Genomic DNA, 24655 nt, shown 5'->3' with positions numbered 1-24655 from the left:
TTTCGGTTGTTAAAATCTAATTGACAGACCTGTAACTGTTCATAGAATCCCTACAGTGCAGAAGGAGGCCATTTGGCCCATTGAATCTGCACCGACCATCCAAAAGACCACCCTACCTATGCCCATGCCCTCTCCGTATCCCCATAACTCGATAACCCCAACTAACCTTTATGACACTAAGAGGCAATTTTAGCATGGCCAATCCACCTAACTTGCACATCTTTGAACTGTGTGAGGAAGCCAGAGCACCCGGAGGAAACCTACGCAGACGTGGGGGAGAATGTGCAAACTCCACACAGTCACCCAAGGCTGGACTGGGTCCCTGGCGCTGTGAGTCAGCAGCGCTACCCATTGTGCCACTGTGCCGCCCCGGTTATTCAGTTTTTGTAAAACAAAGTTTAAGTTACGATCGTGGAGCCAGGGTTCCGTTCTGGGATCTTCCCGTCCAGTTATAACGTCAACTGGATCGTAACAGAAGGGACCAAAAGTATGATAGCTTAATTTGCTGATGACACCAAGATAGGTAGGAAAATAAGTTGTCAAGAGGAGGCAAAGAGCCTACAAAGGGATAGAGATAAGTGAATGGGCAAAAAATTGGCATATAGAATATATAGGAAAATGTGAACTTGTCCATTTGACAGGAAGAATAGAAAAGAGGTTTACTATTTAAATAGAGGAGAGATTGTAGAAGTCACTGGCAGAGGGGGATCTGGGTGCCCTGATACGTGAATCACAAAATGTTAGTATGCAGGTACAGCAGTAATTAGTAAGGAAAATGGAATATTTGCATTTATTTCTGGCGGAATAGAATATTAAAGTCAGGAAGTTTTACTGCATTTGTACATAGCCTAGTAAGACCACATCTGGCAGTACAGGAGAGTTGAGGGTTATTGGCGGGGCAGACAGGAAAGTGCAATTACAAACACAATCAGATCAACTGTGATCTTATCGAATAGCGGGGCAGACTCAAAGGGTCAAATAGCCTCTTCCTGTTCTTAACTTGGACATTGCTTGGCAAATAAATATGTTTTCCATCTTAATGTTTGCCAAATTCAAATTAAATCTCTCGTTGATTATGCTGTTACCCTCGGCTGCAATGTGAAGAGTAGACAGGGGGCTCTTAAGCCACTTAAAAGACTGCAATAATTTTTATTATCTGTATAGTGAAATCTTCGCTAAAGACATTATTCTTTGTTATGATGTAGGATGAGCTGGTGCAGCTGAAGGAACAATTGGAGCAGAAAGATACGGAGATCAAAAGACTGTGCTCAGAAATGTGTTCCAAAACTGAAATAGATGAAAGTGACAGTGGAACAGGTAAGAGGTATAATTCCTTGATCATCAGTGTTAGAAAGTTCAGAGATGTTGACTTAAGTTTGTATTTTGAATAGAGCAACTCCCTGCTCCTTTATAACTGGATAATTTTCAAGTCCCATATACCATCTACAATTCATTTGTTTTTACATATATTTCTATTCATTCTCATGATGTGGGTGTCACTGATGAGGCCAGCATTTATTGTACATCCATTTTATGTATAACAAATAATATATTAAAAGCCTTGTGTAAGGCGTATAATTCCTGTCCACAAATATTTCTGTTTTAATGACTTTTCAGACACTTTCTCAACTTTTATCATAACTTAACGTTTACATTGTCAATTCAATTTTTTTGTACCAAATCCATCTAAGTTGATTTTATCAGAGTTTTGTCTAATTTGCCCAAAGATCTGCGGGTTAATAATCTGCCTATCTAGTTGCATGAAGACCATTGGCAAAAATCAATATAGATTTTTGTCCTTGTGCTGCAGGTCGGGTTCTGCATTTTGAAAGAGATTTGGAATGTGCTCCTTAGCAGCTGGAAATATTCATGTATTTAATGTGGTTTTAAATTTGCCCTTTTTTTTGGTAAACTAACAAGACTACTTTTTTTCTTGTGCCTATATTACATGACCTGTGTGAATTTCCTGCACAGAGGAAAGTTATAAAAAGAAGCTGAAGGAGAAAAGTAAGGTCTTGGTGTCTCATTATGTGAATCCGTAATGATTGCATCCAGTGCCTATGGGTGATGATATGCTATTGCTATAGCAGCAATTTGCATGCTCGATTGAGAAACCTTTTTTCTTCATCTGTAATCTTGAGTTGTAGCATTGGAGTAAGAGGTCAAATTTGAGAATTTGGAAGAAGTGATTTTGTACATCCTGCATCAAATCTGCTTGACATATTTAAACTGAAAAATGTACTGGTTACAGAAATCCCTCTTTGGGTGTTATTATGTGCTGGGGTGGTAAATGGAGAATAATTGCCTCAGTCCTCCATTTTTGCCTTGATTGCATCTAGAGATCGTATGATAAGTCTGTGGGTTCATTATTTGTGCTAAATACAACTGAAATTGATCGAGGCAATTCATACCTATGCCTTTTCCAGTAGTTAATGAACCATTTAAATCTCTTCATGCTAAAGGTTACAGATGAGTCCTTATTTTGGTTTTGTGCTATTTTGTATTTCATACCCTTGCATGGCTGCTCATTGCACTTCACTGTGCTGCAATTAATAGGTAACTTCAAACACTCTTAATTATGCCAAATGTAATGTAATATTTATTCATCAACAAAGGAATCAGGAACTTGTTTCTGATAACTTTATCATAGAACATAATCTCACTACTGTTTAGGTAACAAAATCCCAGATGCCTTGCAGTTGAGTCAGTTGAGTGTTTATGGTGGGATTAGAGGGCTTTGCTCTTCAAATATATTTTTAGCTTGAAATGGATTCAATGGTTTTTTTCTTGGATTTGGATTTGTTTATTGTCACATGTACCGAGGTACAGGGAAAAGTATTTTTCTGCGAGCAGATCAACAGATTGTTAAGTACATGGGAAGAAAAGGGGATAAAAAAAAATACATAATGGGCAACACAAGATATACAATGTAAATACATAATCACCGGCAATGGTTGATGGTTGAAGCGTACAGGGTGTAGTGTTAATGAGGTCAGTCCATAAGAGGGTCATTTAGGAGTCTGGTAACAGCGGGGAAGAAACTGTTTTTGAGTCTGTTCGTGTGTGTTCTCAGACTTCTGTATGTCCTGCCCGATGGAAGAAGTTGGAAGAGTGAGTAAGCCGGGTGGGAGGTGTCTTTGATTATGCTTCCCACTTTCCCCAGGCAGCGGGACGTGTAGATGGAGTCAATGGATGGGAGGCAGGTTCATGTGATAGACTCTCATTCAAAGGCTTGAGTAGTTCCTATACTTTTTCAAATACTTGTCCTGCAAGATTTTAGTACTGAATATGGTAAATTAGAATATTGTTTTATAGGTGATGTCCTTTAATAATTCAGAACAACGAGTTGCATTTTATTTGTATTATGATCTAGGCTTTATTTCTCCAGTTGCTTGCCTTTTCAGCCAATCTTTCTCATTTATCCCATACTGTGCCTATTTCAGGCATTCTTCCCTTTATCACGGTCGTGCTGGCTCTACTTAATCAAAATATTCATTAATTTTATCTGTAAGGATTTTAAGAGCATGAGTATAAAGATCTATCATTGCCTGGCTTGTCCAAAAGGGAGGACATTATCTTGGTCATTCCTTATTCCAATTTCACAATTTGCATATTTTAACAGCATCAAACCACTGATCTATCCACATTGGAGTTTTGAAAATTTTCCTCATTAGTAAAACCCGTGCAATATATTTACTTAGTCACTCTGTCAAACCCTAATCCTCCAAAATAAACTCACCATTGTGGATAGTTCTTTTAATTATTCATTTACTTTTTATTTGTTTATAAAATCCTTTACTATTTCTATTGTTGGCCGTACTTATATCATATGTCTTCCTTTCTAAGTTTTAGTTTACTTTTATCTCTTTTCTTTCTCCATCGAAATCTATACTTCAATGCATCTCTCTTCCTCCTTCTGAGAATAACTCCAGTGTAATTCAGATTAACAACAGATAATCTTCAAATGTATCAATTTGTTTGTGAACTTTACCTAGTTAGTTTGGCCAGAGCCCCTTGTCTCATGGAATGCTGCCTTTTTCCAGCCCTCTTTGAACATTAGTTTTTATTTTCCGTTCATGCACTGAATCGAATTATGCTGTGGCAACAGCTTCTTAATTTTCATTCCTCATTAAAAGTACAATGTTCATATTGGAAAAACAACAGCCATCAAAAACATGTTGGTGAAATACTTCAAAATCTTAATTAACTGCTGTTTTTGAAAGAAAAACAGCATTTATTATAACTTTTTGCAGTGGTTGTGAATGTATTTATAATTTTGTTTCTTAGCTTGAACCATGCATTTGCATCAACGCTTTCTTGAAATGTGCATTTTCCAATTCCATTTGCAGCACGCATCCATTTTGGTTTTACCTAATGCTATGTTTAAAGGTTAATATTGCATTGCTTGATTTTCAATAAATATGCAACCAACTGTTTCGAGGCTCTCTTTTTGAAGAATGTTGCTGATTATGTTTTCACAATGCAAGTACCGAATGTGGCATGGCAGCATGGTTTCAGTATTCATTGTGGCAAAAAAATGTAGCAGTACCATGTTAAATGCCATTCCTTTTGTCATTTTCAGATCTTGAAGTGCATAAAATGAAGAAAGCGGTTGAGTCGCTGATGGCAGCAAATGAAGAGAAGGTAGGTCCTATGATTTCCTTCTGACTTGACTTTTTCTTGTGATTTTTGGGATGTGCATGGCACTGGCAAGGCCAGTGTTTGTTGCCCATCCCTAGTAGCTCTTCAGAAGGTCACGTTCGGTGCTGTATTGATTGCTGCAATCCATGTGGTGAAGATAGCTCTCATGATGCTGTTGGATACGACAAATTTGGAGGGGGTGGGGTGGGGGGTGAGGCGGAAAGAGAAGATAATTAAAGTAGTTTTGTGGTCGCGGTGTTAGACCAGCAACTAAAAGGTTCTGATTTCAAATCCCAACATGGATAACATGTAACTGCCATAGCTTCTAAATGGTAATGAAATCCCAACCTGTTCACTATAGTCCATCAGGCAATTGAACTTACCATTCCATTCTGTTCACTGTTCTCCATGTGGATTTTGCCATTCCAGCCTGCTTGGGATACATGTATCTCCAGTCCCTTGTATGATGTTAACAACTCTTCTTTTTTTATCTCATTGAAAGAAAAAAATCCATATTTTTTTGAACTGTGGTTCTGAGTGATGCATTTTGGTGTGAAGGTGTATCAGTGTTAGATCGCCATGTCAATCCTTTGAAGATTTAAATGCATCTCTCCCCACTTACCCCCCCCCCCCTCCTTCCTTACACCCTACTCTACTCCCTGTCCTACTCTATTCTTCAACCCTTGGGGAAAGCAGGCATTGGAATTTTTGTATTATGTTGCAATATTTTGTGTATAGGACAACTTTCAGTGTTATTTTCTTTTTGAAGGATCGTAAAATAGAAGAATTGCGGCAGTCCTTGAATAGGTACAAAAAAGTGCAGGATATGGTGATGTCAGTGGCTCATAAGAAAGGTGCGATTGCTATGCTCTATAATAGTTCATTTATGATCTGTAGCTCATGTTAAACTATTTGATTAAATGAACCTTGTGCTCCCACTATTTGGACAGTAGGGTAGTTAATTTCCTTATATAATTTTCATTGTGACAGGATATATAATAACGTTTAAAATTCCAGTTGATAAAGCTTAAGCTTTTCCTTCCCAACCACAATCTAGTGGCACGTAACATATCAAAATGTGTAGGAATATGGATCCACATTCATGATTCCTCCAAGGTGAGTTTTGGTCTTGGTCAGAGTGTCTAGGAAGGGATGTCATATGAATATGAAGGTCTTTATCTCTCTTTGTTCCCATCCTAGTTAATTTATCTCTCGAAGGGACGCTGCAAAGTATTGATACCTGGGTGATTGTCTCAAGGTTGTAAAGTTGCTAAAGCAAGAGAGTTTCTTTTGAGGGCCTCACTCCAGAAGGACACGGTGCTCATTTTAGTCTGCAAGATGCAAATTTAGTATTTAACAGAAAGGAATAGAAATCTATTTCTTTGTCTTTTCTGATGTTGTCTTGCTCGGGTACCATTCCATATGTTAATCCTTCTCCAGTGCCTCAATTGGGCAATCTGTGTGTAGCCTGGCCAATGAAAGCCTGTTGGGTGTTCGTTACACTCATTGTAGCCAGATGAGATCACTGTCCTGTGCATCCTCATAAGATGGGATCACACAGGCTTTCAGAAAAAGTCACAGATTAATATTAGGAACCCTAGCTTACTCTCCTGGTTCTTTTCCCCTCCCTCTCAGTATGACATCCAAAAATCAAATTCAAGATATTGAGCCTGACTATCCTCTTCCAGACATTCGATTGAACATATGTATTCCTGGCTTACATTCGGAACATAGGAAATGGAGAAGATCATTCAGCTCTTTGAGCTTTCACTCCTGAGTGGCCTAGCTCTAATCTTTATATTATGCCTTCATATTCTGGATTCTGTCACTGAAAAATGTAGTTTCCATTTATCTACCCTCACAAATCCCTTAATCGTTTTAAATACTTTTTGATCAGATCACCCTTAAGTTCTAAACTCAATGTGTATGCAAACCAAGTTCATGCAATCTGTCATCATAATTTAACTCATTCTGGTGAACCAGCGTTGTATTACAAGTAAAACATCTTGAGGTTCCATGCCCAAAGCCAAATGCAATGCTCAAGATGCCTGGCAAGGCTGTATACAATTAAAACAACAGGATTGATTCATGATCTCATAGTTAGGGATCCTCTCGGAAGGAGCGATCTCAATATGGTGGAATTTAAAATACAGGTCGAGGGTGAGACGGTAAAATCAAATACTCGTGCTTTGTGCTTAAACAAAGGAGATTACAATGGGATGAGAGAAGAACTAGCTGAGGTAGACTGGGAGCAAAGACTTTATGGTGGAACAGTTGAGGAACAGTGGTGAACCTTCCAAGCGATTTTTCACAGTGCTCAGCCAAGGTTTATACCAACAAAAAGGAAGAACGGTAGCAAGAGGGAAAATCGACCGTGGATATCGAAGGAAATAAGCGAGAGTATCAAATTGAAGGAAAAAGCATACAAAATGGCAAAGATTAGTGGGAGACTTGAGGACTGGGAAATCTTTCGGGAGCAACAGAAAGCTACTAAAAAAGCTATAAAGAAGAGTAAAATAGATTATGAGCGTAAACTTATTCGGAATATAAAAACAGATAGTAAAAGTTTCTACAAATATATAAAACAAAAAGAGTGGCTAAGGTAAATATTGGTCCTTTAGAGGATGAGACGAGAATTTTAATAATGGGAGATGAGGGAATGGCTGAGGAACTGAACAGGTTTTTTGGGTCGATCTTCACAGTCGAAGACACAAATAACATGCCAGTGACTGATAGAAATGAGGCTATGACAGGTGAGGACCTTGAGAGGATTGTTATCACTAAGGAGGTAGTGATGGGAAAGCTAATGGGGCTAAAGGTAGACAAGTCTCCTGGCCCTGATGGAATGCATCCCAGAGTGCTAAAAGAGATTGGATTGGATTGGATTTGTTTATTGTCACGTGTACCGAGGTACAGTGAAAAGTATTTTTCTGCAAGCAGCTCAACAGATCATTCAGTACATGGGAAGAAAAGGGAATTGAACAGAATTCAAGAATATACATGAGAATACATAATAGGGCGACACAATATATACAATGTACTACATAAGCATTGGCATCGGATGAAGCAGACATGGGTGTAGTGTTAATGAGGACAGTCCATAAAAGGGTCATTTAGGAGTCTGGTGACAGTGGGGAAGAAGCTGTTTTTGAGTCTGTTCGTCCGTGTTCTCAGACTTCTGAATCTCCTGCCCGATGGAAGAAGTTGGAAAAGTGAGTAAGCCGGGTGGGAGGGATCCTTGATTATGCTGCCTGCTTTCCCCCGGCAGCGGGAGGTGTAGATGGAATCAATGGATGGGAAGCAGGTTCGTGTGATGGACTGGGCGGTATTCACGACTCTCTGAAGTTCCTTGCGGTCCTGGGCCGAGCAGATGCCATACCAGGCTGTGATGCAGCCCGATAGGATGCTTTCTATAGTGCATCTGTAAAAGTTGGTAAGGGTTAATGTGGACATGCCGAATTTCCTTAGTTTCCTAAGGAAGTAAAGGCGCTGTTGTGCTTTCTTGGTGATAGCGTCGACATGAGTGGACCAGGATAGATTTTTGGTGATGTGCACCCCTAGGAATTTGAAACTGCTCACCATCTCTACCTCGGCTCCGTTGATGCTGACAGGGGTGTGTACAGTACTATGCTTCCTGAAGTCGATGACCAGCTCTTTAGTTTTGCTGGCATTAAGGGAGAGATTGTTGTCGCTGCACCACTCCACTAGGTTCTCTATCTCCCTCCTGTATTCAGACTCGTCGTTATTCGAGATCCGGCCCACTATGGTCGTATCGTCAGCAAACTTGTAGATGGAGTTGGAACCAAGTTTTGCCATGCAGCCGTGTGTGTACAGGGAGTAGAGTAGGGGGCTAAGTACGCAGCCTTGCGGGGCACCGGTGTTGAGGACTATTGTGGAGGAGGTGTTGGTGTTCATGGCTAGGGAAATTGCAAATGCACTAGTGATAATTTACCAAAATTCACTAGACTCTGGGGTGGTCCCGGTGGATTGGAAATTAGCAAACGTGGCACCACTGTTTAAAAAAGGAGGTAGGCAGAGAGCGGGTAATTATAGGCCAGTGAGCGTAACTTCGGTAGTAGGGAAGATGCTGGAATCTATCATCAAGGAAGAAATAGCGAGGCATCTGGATAGAAATTGTCCCATTGGGCAGATGCAGCATGGGTTCATAAAGGGCAGGTTGTGCCTAACTAATTTAGTGGAATTTTCTGAGGACATTACCAGTGCAGTAGATAACGGGGAACCAATGGATGTGGTATATCTGGATTTCCAGAAAGCCTTTGACAAGGTGCCACACAAAAGGTTGCTGCATAAGATAAAGATGCATGGCATTAAGGGTAAAGTAGTAGCATGGATAGAGGATTGGTTAATTAATAGAAAGCAAAGAGTGGGGATTAATGGGTGTTTCTCTGGTTGGCAATCAGTAGCTAGTGGTGTCCCTCAGGGATCAGTGTTGGGCCCACAATTGTTCACAATTTACATAGATGATTTGGAGTTGGGGACCAAGGACAATGTGTCCAAGTTTGCAGACGACACTAAGATGAGTGGTAAAGCGAAAAGTGCAGAGGACACCAGAAGTCTGCAGAGGGACTTGGATAGGTTAAGTGACTGGGCTAGGGTCTGGCAGATGGAATACAATGTTGACAAATGTGAGGTTATCCATTTTGGTAGGAATAACAGCAAACGGTATTATTATTTAAATGATAAAATATTTTTAAATGCTGCTGTGCGGAGAGACCTGTGTATGCTAGTGCATGAGTCACAAAAAGTTGGTTTACAGGTGCAACAGGTGATTAAGAAGGCAAATGGAATTTTGTCCTTCATTGCTCGAAGGATGGAGTTTAAGACTAGGGAGGTTATTCTGCAATTGTATAAGGTTTTAGTGCGGCCACATCTGGAGTATTGTTCAGTTTTGGTTTCCTTACTTGAGAAAGGAAGTACTGGCACTGGAGGGTGTGCAGAGGAGATTCACTAGGTTAATCCCAGAGTTGAGGGGTTTGGATTACGAGGAGAGGTTGAGTAGATTGGGACTGTACTCGTTGGAATTTAAAAGGATGAGGGGGGGATCTGATAGAAACATATAAAATTATGAAGGGAATGGATAGGATAGATGCGGGCAGGTTGTTTCCACTAACGGGTGAAAGCAGAACTAGGGGGCATAGCCTCAAAATAAGGGGAAGTAGATTTAGGACTGAGTTTAGGGGGAACTTCTTCACCCAAAGGGTTGTGAATCTATGGAACTCCTTGCCCAGTGAAGCAGTAGAGGCTCCTTCATTAAATGTTTTTAAGATAAAGATAGATAGTTTTTTGAAGAATAAATAGATTAAGGGTTATGGTGTTCGGGCCAGAAAGTGGAGCTGAGTCCACAAAAGATCAGCCATGATCTCATAGAATGGCGGAGCAGGCTCGAGGGGCCAGATGGCCTACTCCTGCTCCTAGTTCTTATGTTCTTATCACTTTCTCACTTTTGAATTCCAACCCCTCTGGCGATAATGGCAGATATTCCATTAGTCCATTGTTCACTTAGGTACTTGTCCTCAAGCTTCGGTGATTTGCTTATATGGGGATCTGGTGTTAAAGTGGTACTGTTACTGGATTAGTAAACCAGTGGCCCAGGCTAATGTTCTGGGTACATGGTTCAATTCCCACTATTGCAACTAATGAATTTTAAGATTAATTAGTTGAATTTAAAGATGGCTTCTGTAATATTGGCCGCGAAATTATCATTGATTGACTTGAAAACCCAGCTGATTCACTAATGCCCTTAGAGGAGAAAATCTGACGTCCTTACCTGGTCCAGTCTAAATGTGACTCCAGGTCCACAGCAATGTGACTGATTTTTAACTGCCCAGTTGAATGGCCTTGTAACCCACTCGGTTAAAGGACTATTAGGGGTGGGAGAAAACTCTCACCTTGCCAGCGACTCCTACATTCCATGAAAGAATAAAGAAATGGGCACTTCAATTCTCACTAATCAAAATTAACTCTATTCTCTGTCACCTCCTTTTCAGCCAATTGTTCAGTGCTGTGCTGCCCACTGATGTACTACCTCCTAGGAAATTCTGTAACTATTAAGTTTAAAATAAAATGTTAGGAACATTTTCATTGATCAAAAGCAACAACTGAAATATTATAAGTGACGTAAAATAAGACATTTGTATTTCACTTTACAGATATAGGATTAAAGGAATTGACAACATTTTATAATTTCATACTGATTTAAAATCTATAAAGTATTAAAATCTGCTTTTCCCAAGTTTAAATGGGTTTACTCACTGATAATTGTACCATTTCTTGTAAGTAATGAAAGATGTGGAATCATAACTAGAATGGGGATATATTTTCTCCAGCATGCAAGAATATATCTTGTACGAGTATGAAATCAAAAGTTAATTTTCCTTCCAAATTGTAAATGTAGTAAAAGAAGGTGACAGTGATGAAAGCCTGAATGGGGAATCGACTGGAGTTAACACCAGTGAAATATTAGAAATGGAGCTGGCTTCGATTGCACCATCCCCAGCAGCAGAAGGACTACCCGAAGTAGTAAGTTAATTTTCAGTTGCGTGTGTGTGTGTAATTTCAAAGGGAAGTAAAAGGGAGTCATATATAAAGCAAGGTAATTAAATTTTAATTGACCCAAAAATCGGGCAGTGTGGAGAACATAAACTTTGTTTTTGTATTTTGGGAAAGGTAAATTTCAGAGAAGGACAATGGAATTAAGATGAAAGAGAAAAAAGACTAAAGTAGTGATGTGAGAGCTGTGTTAGGAGTGGCCATGTAAGACACCTGGGCGGGATTCTCTGTCCCAGTGCGGCGCACATCGGCCGTTAGCGGGATTCTCCGTTCTGCCAGTCGGCCAATGGCTTCCTGCCACTTTAAAATGTATTCATGGGATTTGGGTCTCGCTGGTCCGGCCAGAATTTATTTCGATTTATATCCAAAGAACAGGGTTAAATTAAAACTAAGTACTATAAGAAACCGTTGCGTGGTATTTAGTGTAGTAGGATTAAAATGAAAGCTAGGCGCTGAATATAAAATAGCCAAGCGTGTACTTCTGGGGTATAATTTTGCTGGAAACCGTATTTGTGCTGGGAGCTGAATGTAATAATTGATCAAAAACTTCAGACTAAAATCATTTGGCCATCAGTCCATTCAGATTTCTGGTTTCTTCCAATGCATTTACAGCTGATTTTAAAAACTACGTTTGCATTTTAATGTTTAAGTACACCAGCAAACAGACATTGGTAAAAGAATATAATGGCTGAAAAGTAGATAATGTGCTAATTGTTTTAGGAGCCAGTTGAAATCCACACGAGCATCCTTCAAGTACCAATTCCAGTGGTTTCATCTACTCCCAAGAATCATGCTCAACTGGTCAATAAGAAGATGGACCCTGAAGTTGAAACAACATCTGACATTGGGTAAAACAATTTTGCTTTGCTACCTAACTTGGGTTGAGTGTAACTGAAGTTTGGAAGACTGTGATAGGCTTCCTAAATGATATGATAGTGTATTTTAACATCAAGTAAACAAACTAATATCCTTCAGATGATTTGTGAAGTTAACTGCAATATTTGAAGACTAATTTGAGTACCATTGTATTTATTATTTTAAAAATGACAGATTTATGGATGAGCTGGGAGCTGACATTAGCGTGACTTAGAGATAATTAGTTTTGTTCAGGGAATGTGGGTGTCGCTGGTGAAACAGAATATATTGCCCATCCCCAATTGCCCTTTCAGAGAGAATTTTAGGAGTCACAAGTCGACCACATCAGGAAAGGACAGCAGATTTCTTCTCCTAAAGGACATTAGTGAACCAGATGGGCTTTTACAATAATCCAATAATCGACAATGATTCATGATCATTATGAGACATTTAATTCCAGATTTTTATTGAATTAAAATTTCACCATCTGCCATGGTGGGATTTGAACCTTGGTCCCCAGAGCATAACCCTGGCTCTCTGAATGATTACTAGACCAGTGACAATACCACACCACAGCTTCCACTGGTAATGTATGTAGCCTTTTTTCTAAGGAAAGTGTGGCAAATTGTACTATGAAACCTGATGTAAATTTACTTTTTTCTACAGTGAAATCCAGCCAGGTGATATCTCTTCGTTAGTTGAAGAAACTGTTATATGTGACAGTCCTATGTAAGTACACCCTGCACTTCTACACATGAGGTGAATCAATTAATGAAATGGCCTTTTTTTGTGTTGTAACCATTCAGCCTGACAAGCCCGTGCTAGCTCTCTGCAAAGCAGTTTAGCTAGTCTCGCTCCCCTGCCTTTCACTGTAGCCCTGCATGTTTTTTCCTTTATGTGTTTTTCCAGTTCCCTTTGGAAATCCACAAGTGAATTTGCCTCCAGCCAGCTATTGGGCAGTACGTTCCAGATCGTAACCACATGATTCTTAAATCACAGTTCTCTGGTTCTTGATCCTGCTGTCAATGGAAACAGTTTTATCTGTTTACCCTGTCTAGAGTCCTCAGAAATATGAACAGGTTTATACAGAGTAGTGGGGGTTCCTCAGGTTGAGATTTTATAGTATTGTTCGTTCAAAGATGTATCGAGAACTAGAGGACAGAGATTTATAGTGATTGGCGAAAGAACTAAAGGTAATCTAAAGGAAAGCATTTTTCATGTAGTGAGTGATTAACATCTGGAATGCCCTGCCTGCGAAGTGTGGTGGCAGCAGGTTCAGTCATGGCAATCAAAAGGGAATTGGTAAGTATCTAAATAGAAAGAAATCTGCTGGGCTGCGGTATAACGGTGGGGGAGTGGGACTAGCTAAGCAACTCCTGCAGAGAGTTGGCGCCGGTATAAGTGGCTAAATGGCCGCCTCCTGTGCTACAACCTTTCCATAATTCTCAAATCTCCTCCAGCTTTTTCTAAGGCGAACAACTCCAGTTCCCAAGTTTCTCATCTGATGTATCACTTTGGGAGCTTGCAGGTGGTGATATTTCCATGCTGGCTTTTTCTGTCTAGGTAATTTTGGATGGTGCTGTCAGAAGTGGCTTGATTAGTTGCTGCAGTGCATCTTGTACATGGTATACACTACTGCCAAAGTGCATTGTTGGAAGCAATTAATGTAGGCACTAGGTGGGGTACCAGTCAAGTGGGGTGTTTATCCTGGATGGTGTTGAGCTTCTTGTGTGGTGGAGCTGCATTCATCCAAGGAAGTTTGGAATAGACCATAAACAGCCCTGGTTAAATGTAGAAACTACCTTTCTCCATCAGATCCCTCAAAATATTCCAGAGGCTTGATCACTTACTGTAGCAAATTACTGTGGGTGGGTGCTTCAAATACTCAGCAGGTTTGGCAACATTTTGGATCATGATCTTAAATGCAAACTGTATTTTGCTGTTCACAGATGTTCCAGATCTCCCGAATATTTCCAATACTCTGTTCTTGTTTCCTTTCTTTACTCTGTCCTCCGTTGCTTGGGAGCTTACAGAATTGGAATTAATTTTGGATTGTGATGCTGGATAGTGAAACCAGTTCCCTAATGTTTTATTGCAGATTATCAGATGTACACAAGTTTGATAGTCAGGAGAACCTGAGAATGGAGGAGGATCACAAGGTTTGCATTGTTTCACCTCGTTTTAAATTATGAAAATGGATAATATTTTTGTAATGCCAACTGGCCATTCAGCTGTACTCTATTGTTTATAGATTTTAAATTTGTAACCTGTTGCCTTTTGAACAGAAATTATCCATGGAACCTGCTCAACAGAGCCCTTTGGAGGTACGTTTCCAGTGTCGCACACATTCGGTAAATTTGTTTGAGACAAAGGTGCTCGGGGTGATCTAGACTCAGCTATGTAATCCAATTTCTATCAAATTTCCTTGATAAAATTAATAAGCTTGTTATAATTAAGAAATTGAACAGAACTATCTGCACTGTAAATTGCTGTAGTATCAATACATTCCAGATGTAAACTGACTATCAGCTGTAAGAGTGCCACCGTGTATATTTTGCACCCAGCTTACTGATGTAGGGACATTTCTTCCTGTTCTAATGCTACTCTTTTTTTCTCTTTGTCTCCAACTCTTCATCTATTACATTTTCAGCTGGCAGGGAACATTTTGCTCTTGATTAAGGTTAGCTGTGAACAGTGTTGTTAATTGGGTGGAAAAGTATGTGTTTCAATCCTATTTCGTTGTAATTCATTTCTGATCTTGTCCCAGTACATGTTTATATTGCTGTGATCAAGGTTTCCATGAATTGGGTTACTGCTGCCTGTTGGCATTTATAACCATTCACCAGCTTTGTAAAATTTAAACACAAGTAACCTCTTATTATTAACAGTAATTATACATAGAAATAGATATATGTATAGATATTCATAGATATATAAATAAAACACAGACAAACAACACAGGGAAAAGGATGGTTGAGAGATGAAGAAAATATAAGAAGGTAAAAGGATAAGGATCTTTGATTCAGATGGATATCTTCCAGTTGGTTTGTTTCTCAAGGTTAGATCTTCAGTTAGGTAGTTTCTTTTCCTTCAGCTTGTAATTCACTGCAGATCCACGGTGACGGCAGCAAAGAGAGAGAGAGAAACATTGCTCCTCTGGGGTAAAAGAGCAATCTATTGTCAGGCAGAAGACTGTCCCTGGCCAGCCCACCGGTTGCCAGTTAGCGAATCAAACCAACTTCTCCAAAACAAGTTCTTAAGATTCACTCCGCACTGACGAATCTGGTTTCTCCTCTCTCAAATTCAAAACCTGGAACACAGTCCTGGCAAGCACTCGTCGGCTTAAAGGCATATTCCGATTATGTGTCCACAGACCAAAAACAATAAAATAAAAGAAATGACAATAAAATAAATAGACAGGAAGGACTCTTACAAAAGCTTCACTTTTTATGCAAGCTAACAAAAGCATTTCAATTGAAAGGGAATAAACCCTGCAGTCTAAAATATGTACACATTCAAACAGTTTAAAAGATAATAAAGATTATTATTATAGATAAATGCTGCAAGCGGCACAATGACACAGTGGTTAGCACTGCTCCCTCATGGCGCTGAATTCCCGGGTTCGATCCCGGACCCAGGCCACTGTCCGTCCGTGTGGAGTTTGCACATTTTGTTGTGGTGGGGGTCTCACCCCCACCACAACAAAGATGTGCAGGGTAGATGGATTGGCCACGCTAAATTGTCCCTTAATTGGAAAAAAAAATTGGGTACTCTAAAATTTAAAAAGAAATATATAAATGCTGTGTAATCGTAGCTGGACTTTGTAAAATCAGGTTATCATGTGGTAAGTGGTTGAACCATAACACAAATTTGGACAGTACAGCGCTGCTGACTTAACCTGACTTGTGGTTATAGTTTCTCATTATCTAGGCAAAAGAGGGAGAATGTATTTCAAAAAGAATTTATCATTTTCAAATCTGTACAAAACAAAAGATAGCGTATATTTAAATTTTGAACCTGGGGGGGGGGGGGGGGGGGGGGTAGGATGCCTTTTGATGGTCGATACTTTTAAAGTATAGTGGTCTCCATGCTAGATACCCCTTCATTGCATTTTACAACTTCTACTTTCTTTTTCCTATAAACTAACTTCTTGCATGATTCTGACTTCAACCTGGACGAAAGTTTTGTTGTTAACAAGTCTAATTGTGCTGGTTAAAAAGGGGTGCACTTATTATTGTGGAAGTTCTTGAATGTATTGTTGCTGGTGTGGGCAGTGTTTTGTTGGACTTGAGCCGACCGTCCAACTCTCCCAAAACCTCCACCTTTCATCAGTAGTGTGTTGTCCATTTGTAACATCTGCTGATGCCTCTTTTGCTGAAACCTCCAGCTGACAGTACTGTGGACAATGAGGGCTTTGGGGGTCTCCCTGCCTTCACTCGTCATAAACAAAGCTAACTCGATACTCTCCCCACTCTGAGACTGCCTTTATCCTCACCAGCCCATCCCATTCCTTGCGCTCCCCAAATCATAATTTATGCTAGATTTATTTTTGCATCATGGTTTCACCGAACTTATTTCATCAATTCACAATTATATATCCCAACCTGCATCTTCCATTAATCTGACTCTGGGATTATTACTTGTTTTCTTATCCAGTTGACAAATTACCAGACAATTGAATTCAATTTCACAACATAGCCTGGCAACTGTGGTATTGGCCATCATACCCTTCTCTTTGCTCCACTGGGTCTAAATTTGACATCCTTATTTCATTTGGCGCTCTTGCATCTATTAGACAGTCATTCTAGCAGTCTGACTGGCTTTAACTCCAAGTCCCAGAAAACATTTATAAATTGCTATTCATTGTCTGACAGGTATGTATGTAACTTTGCATAACTTGTATAGCCTCGCAGTTTAGCGGAATCCACTTTGCAGTGTTTTGGTATGCTTTAATAGGACTAAATTATATTTTCTTATTCTGGAGGATCCCACTTATTATATAATGCATGTTTTTGGGGATCTAGCATCATTTATCAAAGTCAGGTTTAAAATTCCCAGCATCTGTTCTGATGAAATGCTTATAATTTTGCTGACACAAGATATCCCTGGGCACTAAACTATACCATTATCTAAAACCATCCAGAATAAAGCGTGTATGGAGATCAGTAAGTTCACAGCTCTGCCACCAAAGCCACCAACTGGGCATCAGAATTCACTGGATGATGATAGTGCAGCCTCTAAGAAGGCCAGAGCCTCTTTTGGCCGTGGATTCTTCAAGATAAAAGGTGGCAAACGAACAGCTAGTGCGCCTAATCTGGGTAAGTGAGCACAAGTGGTTCAATAAAAAAATGGTGTTTGGGATGTGGGTGACATAGGCAGGGCAGGATTTATTGCCCATCCCCAGGGCATTGAGTCAAGTACATAATGTGGGTCTGGAGTTGCATACAGGTCAGGTTGGGAGAGGTGGACATTAACAAATCAGCCTGTTTTCTTCCTGACTGGCTGCTTTAAGAGTCTCTTTCTGGTACCAGCACAAATTAGATTTATTTAACTTTCACAATTTGGCAAGTTGGGAATTGAACTCCAAACTCTATACACCATAAACCCCAAACTGTATAAGTAACATTCGAATTAAAGGCATCTATAATAATCTTTGTCACAAGTAGGTTTACATTAACACAGCAATAAAGTTACTGTGAAAATCCCCTAGTCGCCACATTCCGGCACTTGTTCGGATACACTGAGGAAGAATTCAGAAATTTCAATTCACACAACAAGCACGTCTTTTGGGACTTGTGGGAGGAAACCAGAGCACCTGGAGGAAACCCACACAGGTACGAGAAGAACGTGCAGACTCCGCGCCAATAGTGACCCAAGCCGGGAATTGAACTTGGGTCCCAGGCGCAGTAAAGCAACGGTGCTAACCATTGTGCTACCGTACCGCCACCATCTTTGGACCTATTACCTTAGTCTCAGCATGGTTATTACCCTATTGAAAAAATAAAAACCCTGTGTTGTACTTTAAAAGCAAATGCTAGATCTTGTTCCAAATAACTCATCATTTGGAGGTAGAGAATTCAATAAGATATGTAAAATAACTAATTAATCTAAACTAATCTTTCAGATATTCACTTGTTAAAATGTAGAAATTATGTTTCACAAATATGTGTGCACTTGTATTTACTTTCCCTTTGCGTTCAATCTACCAAAGTAACTGAATTTGGGTTAATGTGGCTGACTTATCATGTCTAATATTCAGAACACTCAAATTAGTAATCAGGTGGACATTTTGGGTCAGTGGGTTTTATTGACCTATGAGAAATCTCTGGCATTGTGTAGAACCAGATGTATTTTGCAGAAGTCCTTTAATTTATAATACAACTCTTTCCACCCCCCCCCCCCCCCCCCCCCCCCAACCACACCCCACCTGGAAATTATCCTTGTACTATTTGCTTTTTTAAAGAAAAAACATGGAAACTATTTTACTGTTGACAAAATGTGCAATGTTTTATATTTGCCTGTGACAATATAGCCCTGATCATCTGATCAGGATCAGAAATTCATTGGGGTGAATTCTCCACCTCCCCAGCAGCATGTTCCTCAGCGCCGTGCTGTCGCCGGCAGCAGGATTCTCTGTTGCTGCCACAGGCCAATGGGATTTCCCATTGTGGTCACCCCACCCCCCTGGGAAAGACTTGGGTGGGGGTGCGTTGCTGGCGGAACGAAGAATCCTGCTGCGGGAAAATCCACCTATTTCCGACCCTGGCTAGACAAACATTGTACACTTTCCTTCCTCTGATCTTTCTGAGCAACTTTCCAATGGAGTATCTTTCACATCTGAACATAGGAACAGTGGTAGGCCATTCAGCCTCGCAAACCTGTCCTGCCATTCAATGAGATCATGGCTGATCTGTGATCAACTCTGTATACTTACCTTTGGTCCATACCCCTTAGTATCTTTGCTTAACAATAATCTATCCATCTTAGATTTAAAATTAGCAACTATTCTTGTTTCAACTGCAGATTGTAGTAGAAAGTTCCAAATCTCTACCACTCTTTGAGTGAAGAAGTTCTTCTTAACATCTTTCCTGAACAGTCTAGCCGTAAGTTTTACACTATGCCCCCCTAGTTTTAGAATCTCCAATCAGTGGAAATGATCTTTATCTTTCCCTGTTAATATCTTGAATAAGAACAAAGCAAATTACAGCACAGGAACAGGCCCTTCGGCCCTCCAAGCCTGCTCTGACCATGCTGTCCGTCTAACCTAAAACCTTCTACCCTTCCGGGGTCCCTCTGTTCCCATCCTATTCATGTATTTGCCAATATGTGTCTCAAAAGTCACTATCGTATCTGTTTCCACCATCTCCTCCGGCAGCGAATTCCAGGCATCCGCCACCCTCTGTGTAAAAAAAAAAAAACCAAAAAAAAAAACCTCCCTTGTACATCCCCTCTAAACTTTGCACCTCGCACTTTAAACCTATGTCCCTAATAGTTGACTCTTCCACCCTGAGGAAAAAGCTTCTGACTATCCACTCTGTCCATGCCCCTCATAATTTTGTAGACTTCTATCAGGTCATCCCTCAACCTCCGTCATTCCAGTGAAAACAGACAAATGTTTATTCAACTTTCCCTCATACCAGGCAATATCCTGGAAAACCAATTCTGTACCCTCTCCAAAGCCTCCATATCCTTCTGAAGGACCAGAGGTGACCAGAATTAAACACTATATTCCAAGTGTAGCCTAACTAAAGTTCTATACAGCTGCAGCATGAATTGACAATCTTTATACTCAGTGCCCCAGCTGATGAAGACAAATATGCCGTTTGCCTTCTTGACTACCTTCTCCACCTGCATTGCCACTTTTAGTGACCTGTTTACCTCTGCACTCTGATCCCTCTGCCTGTTAATACTCTTAATAGTTGCGCTATCTACTGTATATTTCCCATCTGTATTAGAATGTCCGAAATGCGTGACTTCATATTTGTCCGCATTAAACTCCATCTGCCATCTCTCCACTCAAGACTCTGACTGATCTATATCCTGCTGTGTCCTCTAATATGGATGAAGTACTGGTAAATGGGATTAGTATAGATTTGTGTGATGGGCAGCATACACATGATGGGCCGAAGGGCCAGTTTCTGTGCTGTATGACCCTATAACTATAACTCTTATGTGTGGACCATTGAACGGTGAATGCAGTGACAAAAGCAGATTCATATCTTGTTATGCATTGAAAATACTGCATTATGATAATGGGACTAAATTGACTTAGTGAGAGGATGTTGGCAAGTACCCCTGTCGGAAGGGGCAAGAGAGATATCAGCTTTTGCAACCCCCAATTAATTTGATCAGATCACTCTTAAACCTTTTAAATTCTAGTGAAAACAGGCCTAATTTGAGTAATCTCTCCTTGTGACTCAACCCCTATACTCCAGACAATCATTTTTATAAACCTACGTTGCACTCCCTCCAAGGCCAAAATATCCTTCCTAAATTGTGGTGCCTAGAAGTGCTCAGTACTCCAAGTGGGGTTTAACCAGGGTGTTGTATCCTACAGCCTAACTTCTGTGTCTTTATATTCCAATCCTCTAGATATAACGGCTAGCATTCCATTAGTCTTTTTGATTATTTTGTGCATTTGATCCTGGCATTTTAAGGGCCTATGCACCTGAACCCCCAAGTCTCTTTGGACGTCCACTGTACCTAACTTTTTTCCATCGAGAAAGTATTCTGCTCTATCCCTTTTTGGTCCAAAATGGATAACCTCACACTTGGAGACTTGTTCAGAGGGTGCTGGGGAGCAGAGTAATTGCCCATCAGATGGTCAAACTTCTGTTCAAGTTCCCACCCAAGTCCATGCATTGCGACTTCCATAGTGCATCTTCTGGTGTACATCCAGTCTCTGACTATCCAGAGACCGGAAGACCTGGGCTAGAGTGATGGCACATCTTCTGCTTGTGAAATGGTTATACCTGGCTATGGAAATGCCGTTATGGAATATTTTATTTAAATATTGTTTAAAGATGAGGCACAGCTTTTTGATCCTGCCAACAGAATTGTCCCCTTTGTTTAAATTAAAACATTGATACTTGACTGTTTTTGTAACCCTGTTAATGTTGTGAACTTTTCCTGACCTTTCTGATTGGAGTGGCTTGTATCTGTAAATTGATCTGTACTTTACCTTGTTGTTCCGCATATTCTGTGCTGCTGTGCTCCCCACGATTATACACATTTTCTGGATGACTGAAGATCGCAGTCGAAGTGCAAGTGCACCAATGCTAGGTATAGTATAGCTGCATGTTTGACTGCATCAATGCCTTGCTATGGACATACCTTCCAGCTGTTTATTACTTTACATGCTCAGCAGAGCTAATAGTGATGTGATAGTTAAGCTTAAACTAAACAAATTCTACAGCATTTAGCCAATGCAATATATGAACTTTAAACTGCAAAACCTGCCTCTAGCTTTGAGTGGAATGCCTTTTAGGTAGTATGAACAGATATTGCTAATGACCATCATTATTTTAACTCTTGAATTCTTTTCACAATGTTTTTTCCATGCTACATTTACTCACCTGGTCATGGGCCTGCTGGATTTCAGGGTGCCGAGATTGGGGAGCTTTGTTTTCTTGGAGGCTTTCACTCAGAAGTGAACTTAATTGCAAAAGGGACTGATGGTAACCAGCGAAGGGTGAGAATAATAACTGCTTGCATTTACAAAGCACCTTTTAATGTAGGGGAATGATGTGAGGAGTGACGTGAAACCCCAGTGAGAATAACCATCCCAGTCGTCGTCTAACAATTATTGAAGGTTATTTATTAAAGTAACGAAAAGACAAATGCACGTAAATAGGACTACACTAATCTAAGACAATTAAGTATATGAATCACTATGCATACACAGTTTATGTAGAACATACCCCTTGTTCCAAAATGTATCTATGATCCCTGAACTTATGACTTCCCCTTTCCCCAAATAGTATCCAAATGAAATAAATCCAAGAGAAATCCAGCTTCTTGTTACTACACAATACAGGGTTGATAATGCTGGTTTAGCACAGGGCTAAATCGCTGGCTTTGGGGCCTCACGGTAGCATGGTGGTTAGCATCAATGCTTCACAGCTCTAGGGCCCCAGGTTCGATTCCCGGCTGGGTCACTGTCTGTGTGGAGTCTGCACGTCCTCCCCGTGTGTGCGTGGGTTTCCTCCGGGTGCTCCGGTTTCCTCCCACAGTCCAAAGATGTGCGGGTTAGGTGGATTGGCCATGCTAAATTGCCCGTAGTGTAAGGTTAATGTTGGGATACGGGTTACGTGGGTTTAAGTAGGGTGATCATTGCTCGGCACAACATCGAGGGCCGAAGGGCCTGTTCTGTGCTGTACTGTTCTATGTTCTATGAAAGCAGACCAAGGCAGGCCAGCAGCACGGTTCAATTCCCATACCAGCCTCCCCGAACAGGCACCGGAATGTGGCGACTAGGGGCTTTTCACAGTAACTTCATTTGAAGCTTACTTGTGACAAGCGATTTTCATTTCATTTCAAGTATGGGAACATGTTTTCCTGGTCCAGCAAAGATATTTAAACTAAAGGTTTCTGCAACAGCCTTGACCATAAGACTTAGATGTGGGCCTGGCATTCTGACTGTGAGTTGTGGACTGGCCTCTCAGACTGTTAGAGGGTGCCTGCAGTTATGCCATTTTCCCCTTTTGATTTTTCATTCTGACTGCCTCACTCAACTTCCTTAACTTTAAGAATTAGTATGTGTTAACCACTCATCTCTGTCATCTAGGTAAGCTGGTTCTACTAATAGGGAAATTTACATCTGATACTGTCTAGATGCCTGCTAATGTTGGTACTGGGAAAGTCGCATCGTACCATAACTTTGGAATGTTGGCTACTATTGTTGCTAGGCAGATCGCATCCTATCATGCCTTGTTAAATTTAGTTTTACTGCTGTTACGAGGCAGATCCATGACCGCTAGAAATCTGAAATAAAAGCAAAAGTTCAAAAAAACACCCAAGTCAAGTAGCATCTGTGGAGAGAACCAGAGTTAATGTTTCAAGTCAAATGACCTTTCGTCAGATGTTGTGTTTTTTTTTATAAATTTAGAGTACCCAATTCATTTTTTCCAATCAAGGGGCAATTTAGTGTGGTCAATCCACCTACTCTGCACATTGGGTTGTGGGGGCGAAACCCACACAAACATGGGGAGAATGTGCAAACTCCACACGGACAGTGACCCCGGGCCAGGATCGAACCTGGGACCTCGGCGCCGTGAAGTTGCAGAGCTAACCCACTGCGCCACCGTGCTGCCCCCAGATGATGTGTTTCAACCTGAAATGTTAACTCTTCTTCTCTACAAATACTGCCGATTCTGATGAGCTTCACCAATTTTTTTTGTATGTTCTTTCCTGCCATTTTCATAGAATTTATTGTGCTGAAGGAGGCCATTCAGCCCATCGAGTCTGCACCGGCTTTTAGAAAGAGCACCCTACCCAAGGTCAACAACTCCACCCTATCCCCATAACCCAGTAACCCCACCCAACACTAAGGGCAATTTTGGACGCTAAGGGCAATTTATCATGGCCAATCCACCTAACCTGCACATCTTTGGACTGTGGGAGGAAACCGGAGCACCCGGAGGAAACCCACGCGCACACGGGGAGGATGTGCAGACTCCGCACAGACAGTGACCCAAGCCGGAATCGAACCTGGGACCCTGGAGCTGTGAGGCAATTGCGCTATCCACAATGCTACCGTGCTGCCCTTTTGTGGAACTATGCCTGAAGAAAATGTAGTACATAATGGTTAGCAACATGGATAGTTGAGTTTTCTCTATAGACTGATTATTGCAATCATAATCTAGGGATCTCCAAAGAATATCTATCTAGCAAATTCATGCATTCAATTGTTATACTTTACATAAATCTATCGAATAGACACAATGGAAATCAGGCGGAAAGCTCTAGCAGGAGACTTAGCTAGCAGAAAGGAACCTTACCTAGCAGAGAGGAATGTGGTTGTGGGTATTGGAGATCACTCATCTTAGGGTAGTGTCCTAGGCAAATCCATCTTAAACTACTTCAATGCCCTCCCTCCATAAGGTCAGAAGCGGGGCGTTGGCTGATAATTGCACTTTGAGTTCTACTTTTAATTCCTCAGAGGGCAGCACAGGGTTCTGCACTGTAGGGTGAGATAACATTTCATAATGAGATAACATTTCATAAGCTTGAACAATCCAAAATCTTCCTCTATCCTAACTTTCACTGGCTTTTGTTCACCTATCATATCCTGTGCTCGTGGACATCTGTTGGCTCCCAGTCCAGAAATGCCTTGATTTTAAGATTCACATGTATTCAATTCTTCCATGATCCTGTCCTCCTTATTTCCAACCTTCTTAAAGCTTACAACCCTCCAAGATTTCCTCTAACTCTTGCCTGTTGTACATCTGGGCGGGATTCTCCGAGCCCCCGCCGGGTCGGAGAATCGCGGGTGGCGGCGTGAATCCTGCCCCGACGCCGCCTGCTGAATTCGCTGCCGCCGGTTTTCGGGCAGGGGCAGGGATCGCACCACGCCGGTCGGGGGCCGTTG

General features: G+C 40.8%; 1 protein-coding gene across 13 annotated transcripts in view; it reads left to right on the top strand.

The window, feature by feature from the left end:
* The window catches only part of ppfibp1b (PPFIA binding protein 1b), a 180101-nt gene that overhangs the window by 135659 nt on the left and 19787 nt on the right, over nucleotides 1–24655 (top strand). For 5 of the 13 annotated variants that reach the window (XM_038779991.1, XM_038779994.1, XM_038779993.1 and 2 more), the window contains 12 exons: nucleotides 1206–1317; nucleotides 1975–2007; nucleotides 4583–4644; nucleotides 5411–5495; nucleotides 11057–11181; nucleotides 11932–12059; nucleotides 12733–12795; nucleotides 14165–14225; nucleotides 14352–14390; nucleotides 14717–14746; nucleotides 17210–17384; nucleotides 21316–21348. In XM_038779991.1, the coding sequence (XP_038635919.1) occupies nucleotides 1206–1317; nucleotides 1975–2007; nucleotides 4583–4644; nucleotides 5411–5495; nucleotides 11057–11181; nucleotides 11932–12059; nucleotides 12733–12795; nucleotides 14165–14225; nucleotides 14352–14390; nucleotides 14717–14746; nucleotides 17210–17384; nucleotides 21316–21348 (946 nt within the window). The remainder of the gene's footprint in view (nucleotides 1–1205; nucleotides 1318–1974; nucleotides 2008–4582; nucleotides 4645–5410; nucleotides 5496–11056; nucleotides 11182–11931; nucleotides 12060–12732; nucleotides 12796–14164; nucleotides 14226–14351; nucleotides 14391–14716; nucleotides 14747–17209; nucleotides 17385–21315; nucleotides 21349–24655) is intronic. The other 8 variants (XM_038779999.1, XM_038779998.1, XM_038779989.1 and 5 more) reach the window with 4 other exon arrangements.

This window comes from Scyliorhinus canicula, chromosome 20 (assembly GCF_902713615.1).
Source record: "Scyliorhinus canicula chromosome 20, sScyCan1.1, whole genome shotgun sequence".
NCBI classification, from domain to species: Eukaryota; Metazoa; Chordata; class Chondrichthyes; order Carcharhiniformes; family Scyliorhinidae; genus Scyliorhinus; species Scyliorhinus canicula.
The sequence above is the reverse complement of the archived record's forward strand: the minus strand, read 5'-3'. Positions and strand labels throughout refer to the sequence as shown.